At 51.3% G+C, this 14,201-nt stretch overlaps 1 protein-coding gene across 3 annotated transcripts in view; it reads right to left on the reverse strand.

The window, feature by feature from the left end:
- Positions 1–7,421: 7,421 nt before the first annotated feature.
- The window catches only part of MARCHF3 (membrane associated ring-CH-type finger 3), a 133,024-nt gene continuing 126,244 nt past the window's right edge, over positions 7,422–14,201 (reverse strand). For all 3 annotated transcript variants that reach the window (XM_035014029.1, XM_035014031.1, XM_035014030.1), the window contains one exon: positions 7,422–8,198. In XM_035014029.1, the coding sequence (XP_034869920.1) occupies positions 8,040–8,198 (159 nt within the window). In that variant the 3' untranslated portion in view covers positions 7,422–8,039. The remainder of the gene's footprint in view (positions 8,199–14,201) is intronic.

Below are 14,201 nucleotides of genomic sequence, written 5' to 3' on the forward strand. Positions count from 1 at the left end.
CTCTCCATGTATATATATATATACATGGAGAGGGATACACAAAATCTTAAGTAAGGATCCAGGATTGAAAGGACAGTTTAACAGTAGTAGCATCTCTTACTGCACGGATGAAAGTAGAAATTCACACAAATTTCTCAATTTCATTACTGTTAATTATATTTAATTATTATTACTAATTCAATTTGGTGTATTTTTAAAAAATATTTATTTATTTATTTTAGAGAGAGAGAAAGAGAACGAGAGAGCACACACACATGAGGGGGAGGGTCAGAGGGAGAGAATCTCAAGCAGACTCTGTGCTGAGCATGGAGCCTGACATGGGGCTCGATCTTACGACCCTGAGATCGTGACTTGAGCAGAAATCAAGAGTCAGCGCTTAACGGACTGAGCCACCTAGGCACCCCTCAATTTGGTATTTAAAATAACGATGTAAAAACTCACTAAGTCCTAGAAATAGAAAGGAAACAGAATAACACAACAAAATTATATAAGAAAAACATGTAGCGAGTATCGGTGGTGGAGAAACTCTGACCCCTTGTTAAGATGAACCCAGCAAGTGCACGTACTCTCGTCAATGCTGTGGGGAAGTCAAAAAGGCCTGGCATTGCACCTGGCCAGGAAAGAGCAGGCTTAGAAAGGAATCAGCAACCTTTAAGAACTAACACAGGGTTCAGCAAAGGTGTTAGTGCAGGATAACAAGTGTTCTTATACCAGCGCTAGCCAATGAGAAAACAGAATAGAAAGTAAGATACCATTCACAATAGCAACACAACTATAAGGTATTTAGGAATTAAAGTAGCAAGGGACACAAGAATTTTATTGACAATGACTCAAACTCTATTTCAGGACACTGAGAACACTTAAATAAATGGCGTTATGCTATTTTCATCATATGGGATGGCTAAAAATTGTAAGGAGGGCAATTTCCGTGAAATTAATGTATAAGTTCCCTACAGTTCCAATCAGAATTCCATCAGGACCTTTTAAACGAGTTAACAAAAACTGTTCTAAAATTTATGCACAAGAATTAAAAGCTTGTCTATAAATAACTGAGTCAGTTTTGAAAAAAAAAAGAAAAGTAGAGTGAAATTGGCAGGGGATAGGGTTGCTCATTCCACTACATCCCGAGCGTCGGGATGAAGCCTCAGTGAGAAAAACAGCGAGGTGATGCAGGGACACAGATGGAGACTGCAGAAACAGACCCGTGTCTGCGGGGAGCTGGGTGTAGGACAGAGGTGACAGCACAGGCGAATGACAGAAGGGGAGATTGTTTCGTAGACGGTGATGGACAACTTAGGGAGCTGAGGTTGGATCCCTGTCTTTCCTTTCTTTCTTTTTTTTTTAAGATTTATTTATTCATTTGAGAGAGCGAGAATGAGAGAGAGCACATGAGAGGGGGGAGGGTCAGAGGGAGAAGCAGACTCCCTGCCGAGCAGGGAGCCGGATGCGGGACTCGATCCCGGGACTCCAGGATCATGACCCGAGCCGAAGGCAGTCGCTCAACCAACTGAGCCACCCAGGTGCCCTGGATCCCTGTCTTACATCAGGGGCACAGGTGAACTCCAGATAGATCAGAAACCTAAGGGTGGTACATGAAACTATAGAGGCAGAAACTCTGGGAGACTGTCTTTGTGGTTTGGGAATGAAAAAGGACTTCTTATATTTCAATAAGATCCCCCATCAGAGAACCTGACAGCAACCAGATTTGGTGAAGTCCAGCTGAAGGATTTCTGTTCAATGAAGGACACCAGGGACACAGTTAGGAGGGTGTTGATCCAATGACAAATGGCAGCTCGTCAAGCTGACAAGGGAGACGAAGGAGGGAAAGATGGCCGACCCAGGAGGAAAAATGAGAAGTGTACATTTGCACAGATACAAGTAATGTCAGATTGGCCAAAAATGAGCAAATAAAGAAGAGCTAATGGAGAAAGGGCAAAACTCAGCCACCAAGGGGAGTGTCTAGCATGCTGTAGTCCTTCTGGAGAATCACACAAACTTAGTGAAGTTCACTGTATCACCGTCCTATAGTCCAGCATTCTTTCCCACTCATGGATACCAGTCCAGATGACCCCTCCAGTGGGAGGGTGCCCGTCAGGGTCCTGTTGGCTGGGTCAGAGAGTTGGAGGTAACATGAAGGGAACAGAGAAGTGAAATGGAATCCCAAGCACCGTTAGGAGCACGGACCCAGACACAGGCAGCAACATAGATCTTAAAAATGTAGTGTTATGTGGGCTGTGAGGTGGGGAAAGAATGAGATTTATGGCATAATCACTTTGAAAAAACGATTTATTATTTTTTTAATTTATTTGAGAAAGAGAGCGAGCGAGCACGTGCATGCACGGGAGAGGGGCAGGGGGAGAGGAAGAAAGAAACTGAAGCCGACTCCGCCCTGAGCGAGGAGCCTGAGGAGGGGCTGGATCCCATGACCCTGAGACCAGGAACTGAGCCAAAACCAAGAGTCCCACGTGCTTAACCGACCACGCCACCCAGGCGCCCCTAGCATCATCACTTTTATGTAAATTAAGACATCTGCTCACAAAACAGTATGTTTTGCAAATATATATATATATATATATTCAGTTTATGTATCAAGCCTATTAGAGTGGGTGCCTCATGAAGGGCCACGATGAGAGTGGAGAGCGGGATGAAGGGGGGACTACTCAAACTAGAAGCTGAGAGGCATCGTAGTGTAGTGGTCGAGGGCATGGACTCCAGAGCCTGGGTCCGAATCCCAGGGCTGCCCCTTACTAGCTCTGTTACTTTGGGCAAGTCACTTAACCTCTCAGGTTAAGCTTCCCCATCTATTAAAAGGGTTTTGGTAGCTAATCTGCAAAGACGGCCCCATACAATTCTGCCCCTCCCATCAGGGGGCAGGGACGTGTCACTGCTTTGACCAATAGGATGCAAGGAAGGGACCCCCGGCCCTTCCCAGCCCAGGTGTGGCGCAGGACAGAAGCTTCTTCCCTCTTGGAGTCCTGAGCTGCCATGGGAAGAGAGGGGCCCTCGAAGCCGAGATGCCAGGTGGAGACACAAGGCCACGGGAGGAGCACTCGACCCACCTGAGTGTCTGAGACGGCCAAGTGCGCCCAGAAGACGCCCTGCCCACGGACTGCCCAGCTGAGCCCTAGCCAACCCAGGGAACAGCGAAATGCAATGAAATGGTTGCTTTTGGGGTGGTTTGTTAGGCAGCAATAGATGAGGTCGTTTTCAAAGTGCTGCCTAGCGCATGGCTCATGGGAAGGGTCTGGCTCTATGTATGTACTCGTGGAATAAAACAGAAGGACCCATAGAGGCTGACGGTGATAGAAGTTGTCAGGGATCAGATGCAGGATTAACTCAGTTCTTTGCATATGATAAAATAAAACCTCTGACGGGGTCCATATATTCCTTTCCTAAATAGGGTGACTTTGGACCCGGTAGGTGAGAAGCATATCCGAAAAGGAGAGTTTCTCAAAAGCAGCAGGGCTCTGTGGCTGGTCTCCTTGTATTGTCTTTGTGCACAGACTTCAGAGCCTCTGAGAAGGCACTAGATGTATGAGCTCCGTGACTCATGAGTCCCTCATTTCTGGGAATACAGACAACTGATAGACTATATTTGTTTTCCTCTGTAGCACTAGATCCAGAACTGGCAAAAAAAAAAAAGTTTTTCTTTTTTTTTTAATCTGGGATGAATTCTCAATTAGCCATAGCTCCAGTGTCAGGAAATGCAAGGGTAACTGAAATCTACGCATGATTCAAAGATCTCAATCAAGTCAGTAATTTCAACCTCCAGAAGGATCTCTTGCTGTTCTTTTTATTCCAAGCACAGTGTGCTCAATAAATATCTGTTGATTATTTAAAATCAGTCCCTCTTCTTTCTGAAAAGGATTTTAAACTATCTGTGTATGGTCCTTCAGATCATTTATGAAAGTCCTTTTTCAGGCCCCAAGCTGGGTCAGAATAACGCAGATAATCAGCCACGGTGAGTGGAAGGAAGGGGAGGGAGGGTCCCTGTCATTCGTGCATCCACTCCTGGGAGCTGAACCTTACAAATCTTACAGGGATTGTCCGGGGTAGGCATTGCCCCCATTTTACAGAGGCAAAAAACTGAGGCTTGGATAGATGGGCTCCCTTGTCCAGGGCAGAGCCGGGCTGGTTCTTTCCCACGCCAGTGCACTGGGAAGCAGAGAGACGGAATCACCCCACAACAGCTGAACAACAAGGGGAAGGCGGTAAACTCCTGGGCGCTGAGAGCTTTGTAAAGCCAAGAAAGGTGGACTGTAGGACATACTGGCCCATGCATTTCTGCCTGTGCATTCCAACACGTTTTGGCGAGGGTGTGCAACTGCCCAGCCATTGCTTTGGGGTGCCCATTTCTCCTCATTCCAAACCTCTGCGGCCCCAGGCCTCTTGTGGCAGCCTGCCGGTCTGTAGACCCTTCCTGGGCCTGGCCAAGGCCAGGTGATGTCCAGCCAGGTGCATCCCAGTCCCCACCTCTGGTCCTAAAATGATCCTGAGCCCCGTCCCTACCCACAGGCCCACCTGCTCTCCCACGAATGGCTCCAGAATCACAACCTACATATCTCCTCCAGCCCGAGGGCTTAGAGCTGTGTGGCTCATCTTCCGGTAAGCTTCTGGGAACATTCTGGATCAGAGAGGAAAGGAAGCATGTACTGATTTCCTTTCCCAGGTCTCTCCTCCCTGGTGAGAGCAGACTGAGGGTGAAGTTTCTGTGCAGGTCACGCCGCTCCGTCAGCTGGGCAGCGTGTCAGGGAAGGGAGAGACAGCCCCGGGTGGCCGAGCCGGGGCCCGGAGGGGAACAAAGAGGCCCGGGGAGGACATGGAACCTCCAGCTGGCCACTGGCCAAAGTGCGGGGAGGCAGGCTGCTGTTTTACTCCCATTTCCTCCTTCAGCTCCTCCGTGCCCGCAGATGAGCTACTTCCACTAAAGATGACATAACTGTGAGGACAGCCCAGCCGAGAGGGACAGACCACAGACAGTGCTCAGGCACGGGGAAGTGGGGCCGGGCCACGAAAGACAAATACAAGTCATTTCCAAGTCGTGCCATTCATTTCTCCTTTATTGGATTTTCCAGCTCATCTGAGCTTCTGCTCGGTCCTCTGAGCTGTAGAATTTGTGCGAACGTTCCGGGTTCTCTGGAACCCCCAGAGGAGAACACAGAAGCACGCGGGGGCACACACACACACGCTGGGCTTGTTCCAGTTGTCCCTCTCCCCCTCCGGCTTCACCGTGACATGTGTTTGTCCCTACCGAATATCCACAAGGGAAATGGTTGGGTTAGGATACGGCCCGGAGCGGGGGAGAGCAGGCCGTGGAAGGAGTCGATGGAAGGGAAGCGGCGAACCCCCAGCGTCCTTCACCCGCCCCTCCTCGTTCCTTTCCCTGCTTCATTCTCGAGTTTGAAGCAGAGGTTCAAGCCTGGCTGAGCCGCTGGTGAGGGCTCAGTGCCTCTGCATGGGTTAGCAAGAGGCACCCTTCTTCTAGGGCGAGTGCAGCCTGGCTTGGCGACAGACACAAGGCCTGGACTGTGGCCCCCGCCTGGCCCCTGCCTCTTGGCTGGTGCCTCGTGGTGCACGTATTGTCGTTCCTTGCATTCCCTAGCCTTGAACGACATCAGGGTTCAAGCGCCAAGAAGGGATGAAGAACTTCATCAACATCTCAGATGCATCCTGGTGCTGATGGAGCTCAGAGTCTCGCATGAGGAGGACCCAAGCTGGTGGCCTGGGACGGTGGCACGGAGGCTACTCTTAGCTGCCAGGAGCGTCCTGCCCGCCCCCCCCCCCCCCCCAACTGACTCCTTGCATGTGGACTCTGCTTTATTTGCCAGGGTGGGGATGCAAATATGGGGGAAAGAGGTATGGCACAGACCCAGTACCCACGTGCCCCTTCCCAGCACAGGGGCCCCAGCAAGCTGCTGGGCACCTGTCCGCCTTTGTTATTTTGAGTCCCTATGTCTCGTCTCATGAACCAGGAAAGCAGGCATTCCCTTGCAGCCGACTCAACAGGAAATGATCCCGGGGATCTCCCACTTCCTTCATTCATGGAAGAAGCCGGGAGGATAAAGGCTACGGTCCTCCCATGAATGCTTGTGCCCTTCCACTGAGAGGTGTCGCCGGTTAACCTGACGGCTCAGGGACCCAGGCTGGGGGGATGTTATTTCTCCACTCTACTCGTGAATGTCATTCACAAGCCACGAAGTGGACCCCCCCCTCCCCTGGCTTTGGAAATTTAATGTGTGAGAGCTGCATGCAGCCCGTGGTATCCACATTTTAAAAAGGTTGACTGAGAAACGGTGGATGGTGGTGCAGCTAATGGCAGCCTGGAGGGTGAAGGGGGCGGAGGAAACAGAGGAGCTGAGGCATCTATTAGGGGAATGGAGCACCGAAGGGAAGCGTGGTGGGGAGGGCATCTATTGTCATCAGCCATAAAGCACATCTGAGTTTCATCTGTTTCCCTCCGCCTGCTGCATGGGGAGAGTCTGTGAATGGGGGGCTCGGCAGGCAGAGCTGATACCTGCATCAGCTTGATCAACCTGCAGCCGAGAATCCTTACCCTCCTCGCTGCCTGGACCTTTGCACTTTCCGCTCTCCCGCTTGGGGGGCATAAGGCAGACGCTGGAGTGATATTCAGAATGTGGGTCATGTTCTAGAAATCTCTATCTGAAGCATTCCCCAGCGCTGGGCTCCGCCTTCTCCTCCCGGGGCGTGTGGGTGGGCGGCAGGCGGGCGGACAGGGGAGCCAGCAAGTCCTTTCCTCGGGTGACCCATGTGCCCCTTGGTTTCAGCGGGATGCAAACACGGGGTGCAGGCTAGACCCTTTCCACTGTGATGGATAAAAGAGGGACATGAAGCCCTTAGGAAAGGTCTCGTTCAGCCTGTGACAGAATTGGCTCGTGGTTCCGGGAAGGCACTGTGTGGGACTCATTTTTTTTTTTTTAAACCAGACAAAGGGGCTGTAGTCTGCTAGGACACGCTTCTTGCCACATCTACCTGTCAAGCTAGAAATCCAATAGCGCAATGGGACTGCTAATTGATATGCAAAACAGGTCCAGGGTTCCTAGAAATGTCTAATGATCCTCTGAGGTTCCTTGCGAATGCAGAATTAAGACAGGAACTACATGGGATGGGAGTAAGAACACCAACCTTTTTACTTGCTCTTTTTTTTTTTCTTTTAAAAATCTACTTTGGGGAAACTTCACCGGTTTTATAATTTCAAAAAAAAAAAAAGAATATTGCAATCAATGGGGTTTGTCTTTCACACACTGGATATTTATTATTAGAAAATAGTTTTTATCAGCCGGCAGTACCAAACAAATTGAAAGGAGCGTGCTTCTCACCATAATTTTTTTTTGTCTCTTTAATGAAATTTAAATAAACAGCTCACTGTCGGGAGAGTCGCCACGCCTTTTTTTTTTTCCCCCTTTAAAAACGGAATAAATGAAGTTTAGTACAAAACGTCCTTCAGATGTGCCTTGTTCTGCAGTTGTTACGCTGTCCCCTTGAGTAAGAGAGAAGAAGGAGATGAAAAAAGACCACTCAGGTTATCAAATTACCCCAAAGAATCTACAGTAGAAACCGGGAAACAAATACACTCACCCAAAACCAAACCCGTCCAAACCAAGAAACCAGTTTTAACATTGGCTTTTCCATGGTGATTATCATCTGACTTTAATATATATCTATATCTCTATATATATTTGAAATAGTAATAAAAAAGGAAGCATTGAATTGCATCTTTAGCAGGACAACCTTCCTCATCTGTCAAAGAGGTGTTCGGGAAACTCCGTATAGTGTCTGCTCAGTAAGCACGTTTGGCAGCCCAGCAAGTATCACGTGATTGCAGCATCCATGATTCCAAGTGAAACGGCGTTTGCTTTCTTTGGGGTCGAGTCCGTTGCTCGGGGCGCGGTGCTCCCACGGCTCTGGATGTCCCGAGACCCACGGCTCCAGGAAGGGCTTGGGGGTGGCTCAGTGCATGGCCCCAGTGCAGAAACGTCCGGAACCCCAAACAACGAGTCAGCCAACCAGCCACACGGACGTCAGACAATGGTCTCCTTTGAGTTCCTCTTGACAGAGTGGAGGCCCAGCAGGGACTGCTGGTTAGAAGGGACGCTGACAGACTTTGGGACGAGGAGAATCACTCTCTGATTGGTCCGACGCCATTCGTTATACAGTCGACAGTGGTACCTAAATGACACCTGGGGTCAGGAGAGGAAACAGAAGGGAGGGTTTCAGGTCAGCGGAAGCCGATAATCAATGCAAGAAACACACAGGTCATTGAAAACAGCTCCGAATAGCTGGCGGCTGGAAAACGAGGCAAGGCCCCCCCACCCCCCGCCCCGGGCCACACCTTGCCGGCCGGCAGCTGAGTGTTGGGAGATAGGCACCGACCAGAGAACACCCCTGTCTGAACAGGGGCAGGGCTCCTGGGTGGCTTCCTTTCTTCCCCCTCAGAGTGGAAACAATTAGGATATGACTAGGAAATGAGGTTCCTTCAGAGGCTGGATTTACTTTGGGGATAGTAGCGTTTGGGCCCCAAAGCATCAGTTGTGAAGCAGGTTGGCTACAGACAGCCAGGCAGAGTGGGTACGGCGCTAACCTCGGCCATGTGTCTTTCTGGTCCTCAGCTTCCTCTCTGTTAAATAAGAGGGATGCTTGGGCATCATGTCCCCTCCTGCAGGTTGGACACTGCACAATTCAACATTCAGGAAGGGTACCCTTCGAATTGTGCCATGCACAACTCTTACAACTGTACCAGCGGGGCCCCGATAGGTGATTCCCGACGCCTGCAGCTCCGGCTTTCTATGGCTTTCAGTGGGATAAGCTTTGGCATGGGCACCAAGTCCCTGGATAAATTCTTCCTGAGCCTCAGCCTGGGGTAGGATCCACTTCCCTGGGCACCTGCAGTGCCTCGTGCCTACCTCAGCATGGCATCAAGTGCTCCATACGTCAGTGTATTTGTGTCTCTCTCTCCCTGCTCCAGAAGCATCTCGACAGCAGGGCTTGGGTTGTATTCATCACTGCATGCCCAGCACCTATCATGGCGCTTAAGAAGTTGCTCAGTAGAGTTTGCTGAGTGAATAAATATCCTCCGCTTTCTGACTGCAACCCTGTTTCAGATTTAAGCCTCTCTTATATAATCTACATTATGAGCAGTAAACTGATGGCCAATGGTGGCTTAACTATGCCGAAAAGTACTTGCTTCTCCTGTAAATATCCTGGAATGAGATACATCTGTCGTTCGTTTTCGAGAAGGCTGGCGTACGGCCTGGGTGGACTGCCCGGAAAGGTCAGTCTGTACTTCTGAAGATGCACAGACTGTCTTGAAAAATGGGGAAAGGTTCCAGTTTGAAAGCATGCAGATGACTAGGTAGGTACTGGGAAGGAAGGTGCCTATGAGCTTAGGCTGACAGATGACCTGGCATGAGCTGTTTAATCATCTGGGGTGGGTGCATTGGGCTGACCCCAGGACAGGGTCCCTGGTGGTCAGAGAGAGAGGGCTGACTCCATAGTTGGAACTCAGCATTTCTGGAAGCAGAAGAGACCACAGGCCCTGGATCAGAAAGGGCTTACTGGTCCTCTGGCAGGATTGTGCAATTCAAGGCCGCTAGCTTAAATTTCCGAGGCTAGAGAGCAGATGCCACAGGCCGAGTGCCAGAGAGATTTGGGTATGAAAATATAAGCTTTTAAACTCACACAGATGTGCTTTTCTCCACAAGGCCCTGAACATGCCAAAGCGGATCAGGTTTGGGTTGTATTTTTTTTTCGCCAAGCTTGATTCTCATGTATCGATTCTGTCCCGCTACTGCTTGGTGCTCCTCACCGAATGTGGGCGAGGCAGCCGGGAAGGCCTGCCGCTCGGGGCCAAGAGCGGGTAAAAGAGTGGAAGGCAGACTCGTACTAATGAGGAGCTTTGGCAGTCCGAGAAGACCGGAATCTGGAGATCTTCTGGGAAGGCTGGGTTTCAAATCAAGAGACGCTTTGTCTGTGTGTTAAGGAGCTGTGCGCGCTGGACCTCCGGGTAGGCCTAGAAGTGGCCGCGGGTGCATGCAGGGGGCGCCTTCTCCAGCGCTCTGGGGCCTGGCACCCCAGGCCTGGGTCCCCATCCTCTGCCTAGTGGCTCCGTGACGCCGGGAGGGTTGCTTGCTACGCCCAAGCGTCCGTTTCCTTGTCGGCAAAACGTGGAGAGTGGTGTCTGAGAGCGCACAGAAAGCACTCAGCACCGTGCCTCCCACACGGGAGTGTTCTCAGCCTGTTATTTTTGATGCGTTAAATACGGAAAAGAAGACAGTTTTGTGGATGCTCCTTCTTAGACACAGAGGAAGTGGGGGGACAAGGAAAAAAAAGCGCTATTTCGCTTGCTCTCAGCGTGGCTGTGGGTCACCTGGGAGCTTGTTAGAACATCAGCATTCTGGGCTCCGCCCAGACCTAAGGAATCAGAGCGTGCATTTTAACAAGATCCCCAGGTGATTCGCAGATCCTTGCAAGCCTGAGAAGGCTGCTGCAGGCAAGCCGGGGAGTCAACGACTTAGCGGTCTCCTCGTTCCTTGGCCAGGAGGCGCGAAAATCAGCCCGCTTGTTCAGACAAACAAATGAGGTCTTATTATGCATTCATCTATCTTAATTGCCGTTAACCATCACAGTCTGCAGGCAAATTCAATCAATGAGAAGAAAGCATCAGATGAAGATGACTCCTTATTGGGGAAAATCAAGGAACTTGGGCCTAATGCAGACGGGACCTCAGGTTTGCAAATGCCCTGGGCTAATGCTGAGCCTGGGCCAGGAGCTCCAAGACGCTCCCTTACCGCACTGGAACAGAATAGGAAAAAAGAAGGGTTGACTTAGAGGAATAAAGAGGCAGTGAGGGAAGAATAAACAACAAAACAAAAAGAAGCTAGGACAATTGTAACGTTGGGAACTTGGTTTAGGTATTTCTTAGATGTCCCCAGGAGGAGAGGCAGAGGGAGGGGGAGGGAGAGAGAATCTGAAGCAGACTCCATGCCTAGCACGGGAGCCCGACACGGGGCTCGATCTCATGACCCTGAGATCAAGACCTGACCCGAAATCAGGAGTTGGACGCCTAACGGACTGAGCCACCCAGGCGCTCCTTAAATGTCTGTGTTATGAAGAGAAGAGGAAGAAAGAGCACAGGGCCACTATTCTAAAAATGTTTCTTTTGGGATGGTTTTCTTGAGGTGTATTCATTTCTTCATCCAAAGGATATTAACGTGGGCAAGATCCACAAAGAGCTGTAGCCACGTGGACGGGGCAAGGAAGGATTACATTAGCATCCACCTGTCCCTGCCAGGGAGGTGACGGGCTGTGGCCTAAGGTCTGCTGTAAAGTCACAGCAGGGGGTGGGAAATCGCATTACCTATTTTTTATTCTGCCCTTTCTCTCCGGAGGTTATGGTGTGATCGAGGCCTACTGATGGGGCCAGGGCCTCGTCTTCCCAGAAACGGCCCAGCTCCCCGATCTCCGGCTGCACTGAGCAGGCGGGCTGTGTGAGAGCAAATGGGCTTCAGAGAAGGACCAGACACGGGGTCACCCTCAACACCCTCAGGCCACCGTGGGCCGTGTGGGCTGTGGCTCAGCCAGCATGCACACGGCGACCCTCGTTGGGCAGCGTCCTCCCGGGGGTCTCCCGACTTTATAAGGAGATGTCAGACGACTACCCCATGGGGCTGGGAGTCAGCCAGAGGAAACAGGTTGCTCATTCATTCCATTCTGGGCCTTAACCAGTTTCCGTGCTGGGCGCTGCTTGTTGCCTCGGTGATGTAGTGAACGCAGGGTCTCCCTGCATCCCGGCATCCCGGTCCCCCCACCTGTCAGCGTGGGGCTAATTATAAGTGCCACCCTAGGTGACTTCTTAGTGCCAAGTGTGGACTCAGATGATGTCTGTCCCTGGACCTCAAATGGTTTGTGATGTGGGCAGGGATGTTTCCAGGGCACCCCTCCCCGGGCTCGCGGGTCCCAGATGCAGGCTTCCACATGGCAGGTTCCAGAAGGCCCAGTTCCCCGGGGGGCAGCAGGGCCGGGCATGGACTGCAGAGGTGCGATGAGGCGGGGCTGTGTGTCCCCCTTCCCAGCGCTGGCGGCGGGGGCCCTGCCAGGAAGGCTGGGACTGACACGGTGTTTGTTTATCTAAGACATTTTCACAGCATATTCTCCGGGAGCCTGACAGCTTGTTTACAATGGGTTTCTGCCGGAGGGCACTTTCCAAGTGCTGTCAGCTCCTGAGTTACGGCTCCTGCCAGGGCGGCTCAGTACAGCATTTATCTGGGAGGGACTTAGCCCGGATTCAGGAACCTCTGGCTCAGGGGCTCCACAGTGCGGTGTCCACACCCGTCAGAGGGGAGAATGCCTTCCCTCCCCTCCAGCAGCTTTGCCTCTTGTAGCCGGCTGGGCGTCCAGAGGAAGAAAGCCCCATGCCTATTTTGGGTGCTCTGATAAACGTTCCTGAAGGTACCCCACCTAGTCCTTACGGTAGCCCAGTGACCCAGGGGCTGTCACCATTCCTCCACTTTCTGCATAAGGGGAAGGCTGATCAGAGAGGTGAAGTACCCTGTTTAGAGTGACACAGCTCTTAGGATGCTAAATCTTGGGTCCGACCGCAGGGCCTTTGGATTCTAATGCATGTGCTTTCCACTACACGGCCCTGCCTCTTGGAAATGTTTCTGGAATGAAGTATGTTCTCAGTCTCCTGAAAGAGCCCACTCCAGGCACCCTTCCTGCCCAAGCCCCCTTTCATTTGAGATGGGAGATGAAACAGGGTCACATCCGCTTTCCCCGACGAAACCTTTCCCTTTCTTCCTCCCCCGGCCACCTTTTCCTCTTTCGTAATAGGTGAACGTATGCTTTACAAAGCAGGTTTTCCTTTTAAAAGGCCTTGAATTGGTTTGAAAGCCCAACACTTAGGTTTACATCTTCAACCATCCTTCATCCTCCATACACGTCTAAGAAAAATCGTAGACTAGCAAACCTGTAAACATGGTAAGAACTGACAGTTATTTTCCAGAGAACTTTCCTCGGGTGCTCTCTCCTTTCAGTCCCTAAGCAGCCGGGGGGCTGGTGGGATGGGCATTGCTGTCATCCTCACTTTACGGATGAGGACGCTGAGGCTCAGAGCCCTGGACTGACTTTTCCAAGCTGGTGCAGTTGACCGGGAGTTAGTGCTAAAGGTGATTTGATTTCTTATTCTAACCCTCTTCCCATTCCCACCGCCTTGTGACGTGTGAGTCTGCTTCATTGCTTGATTCACAGTGAATCAGGACCCACTTGGGCAGCAGACTTTTAAAGGAGGCAGTCATACTTCTGCTGGTGGTGGGGCGTCATGAGGCTGGGAGCAGGATGCCTAAATCCACCAGGGGACTCGGAGACTCCGAGTTCGAAGCATCAGAACGCCCCGTCTTTACCAAGGCTGGAGCCACGTCCCTCTTACTGAGACTGACGTGTGCCTCTACTTACCCCCCTGACCCCCCCCCCCCCGAGGGGAGGTACAGAGCTGAAGAGTCACAGGACTAACAAGAGGGAAATGAGCTACGGGGGAGGGTTATGGTCTGCCGGGCAGGAGTGGCCCCTGCTGGGACAGGGTTTGGAAGACAGAGCGAAGGGGCACGTGTGAGTGAGCGCTAGAAGCGCTAGAAGCTTCCACATGCTGATACCGTGCTACGGGGTAAGAGAACGGTACGCTCTGGACAGGAAACATATATTAAGTAACCATGGCACGTGCTCCGATGAGAAATGAGCAGGCACAGCAGAGTCCTGCCAGGAAGCAGGGCGCCCGGTTTCTGAAACGAGTCTAGAGGGGGGTGACGTTCTTCCCCGCAGCTCCCGGAGGGAAACAAAGAGTGAGATCAATGCTGTGCCAACCGCTGCCCAAGCACTCAACTCTCTTCAGGAGTTAAGAATGAAAAAAACAGACGGGTTTAAGAATCCTGCCTCGTATACAGCAGGCACGCTTACTGGGAAATGGGTTTCTTTGGTGGCGGCTTCTCGGCCAGATAAACTGGCGTTTTTATGGGCAGCGGGGTCAATATCCCAACACACAGAATTATCATCCGGCAAAACGCAGCTCCACGTCCAGCCAAGACTTTAGGCTGCGTCCAGGAGTAGGAAGAAAAGAACCAGCAGTGGGACAGTGACAGCCTCAGTGGCCAAGTGCATCATTCCTAATCCGCTACCATCCCGGCAAAAGTGGG

This window comes from Mirounga leonina, unplaced genomic scaffold, assembly GCF_011800145.1.
Source record: "Mirounga leonina isolate KUSES-001 unplaced genomic scaffold, KU_Mleo_1.0 Mir_168, whole genome shotgun sequence".
Classification (NCBI taxonomy): domain Eukaryota; kingdom Metazoa; phylum Chordata; class Mammalia; order Carnivora; family Phocidae; genus Mirounga; species Mirounga leonina.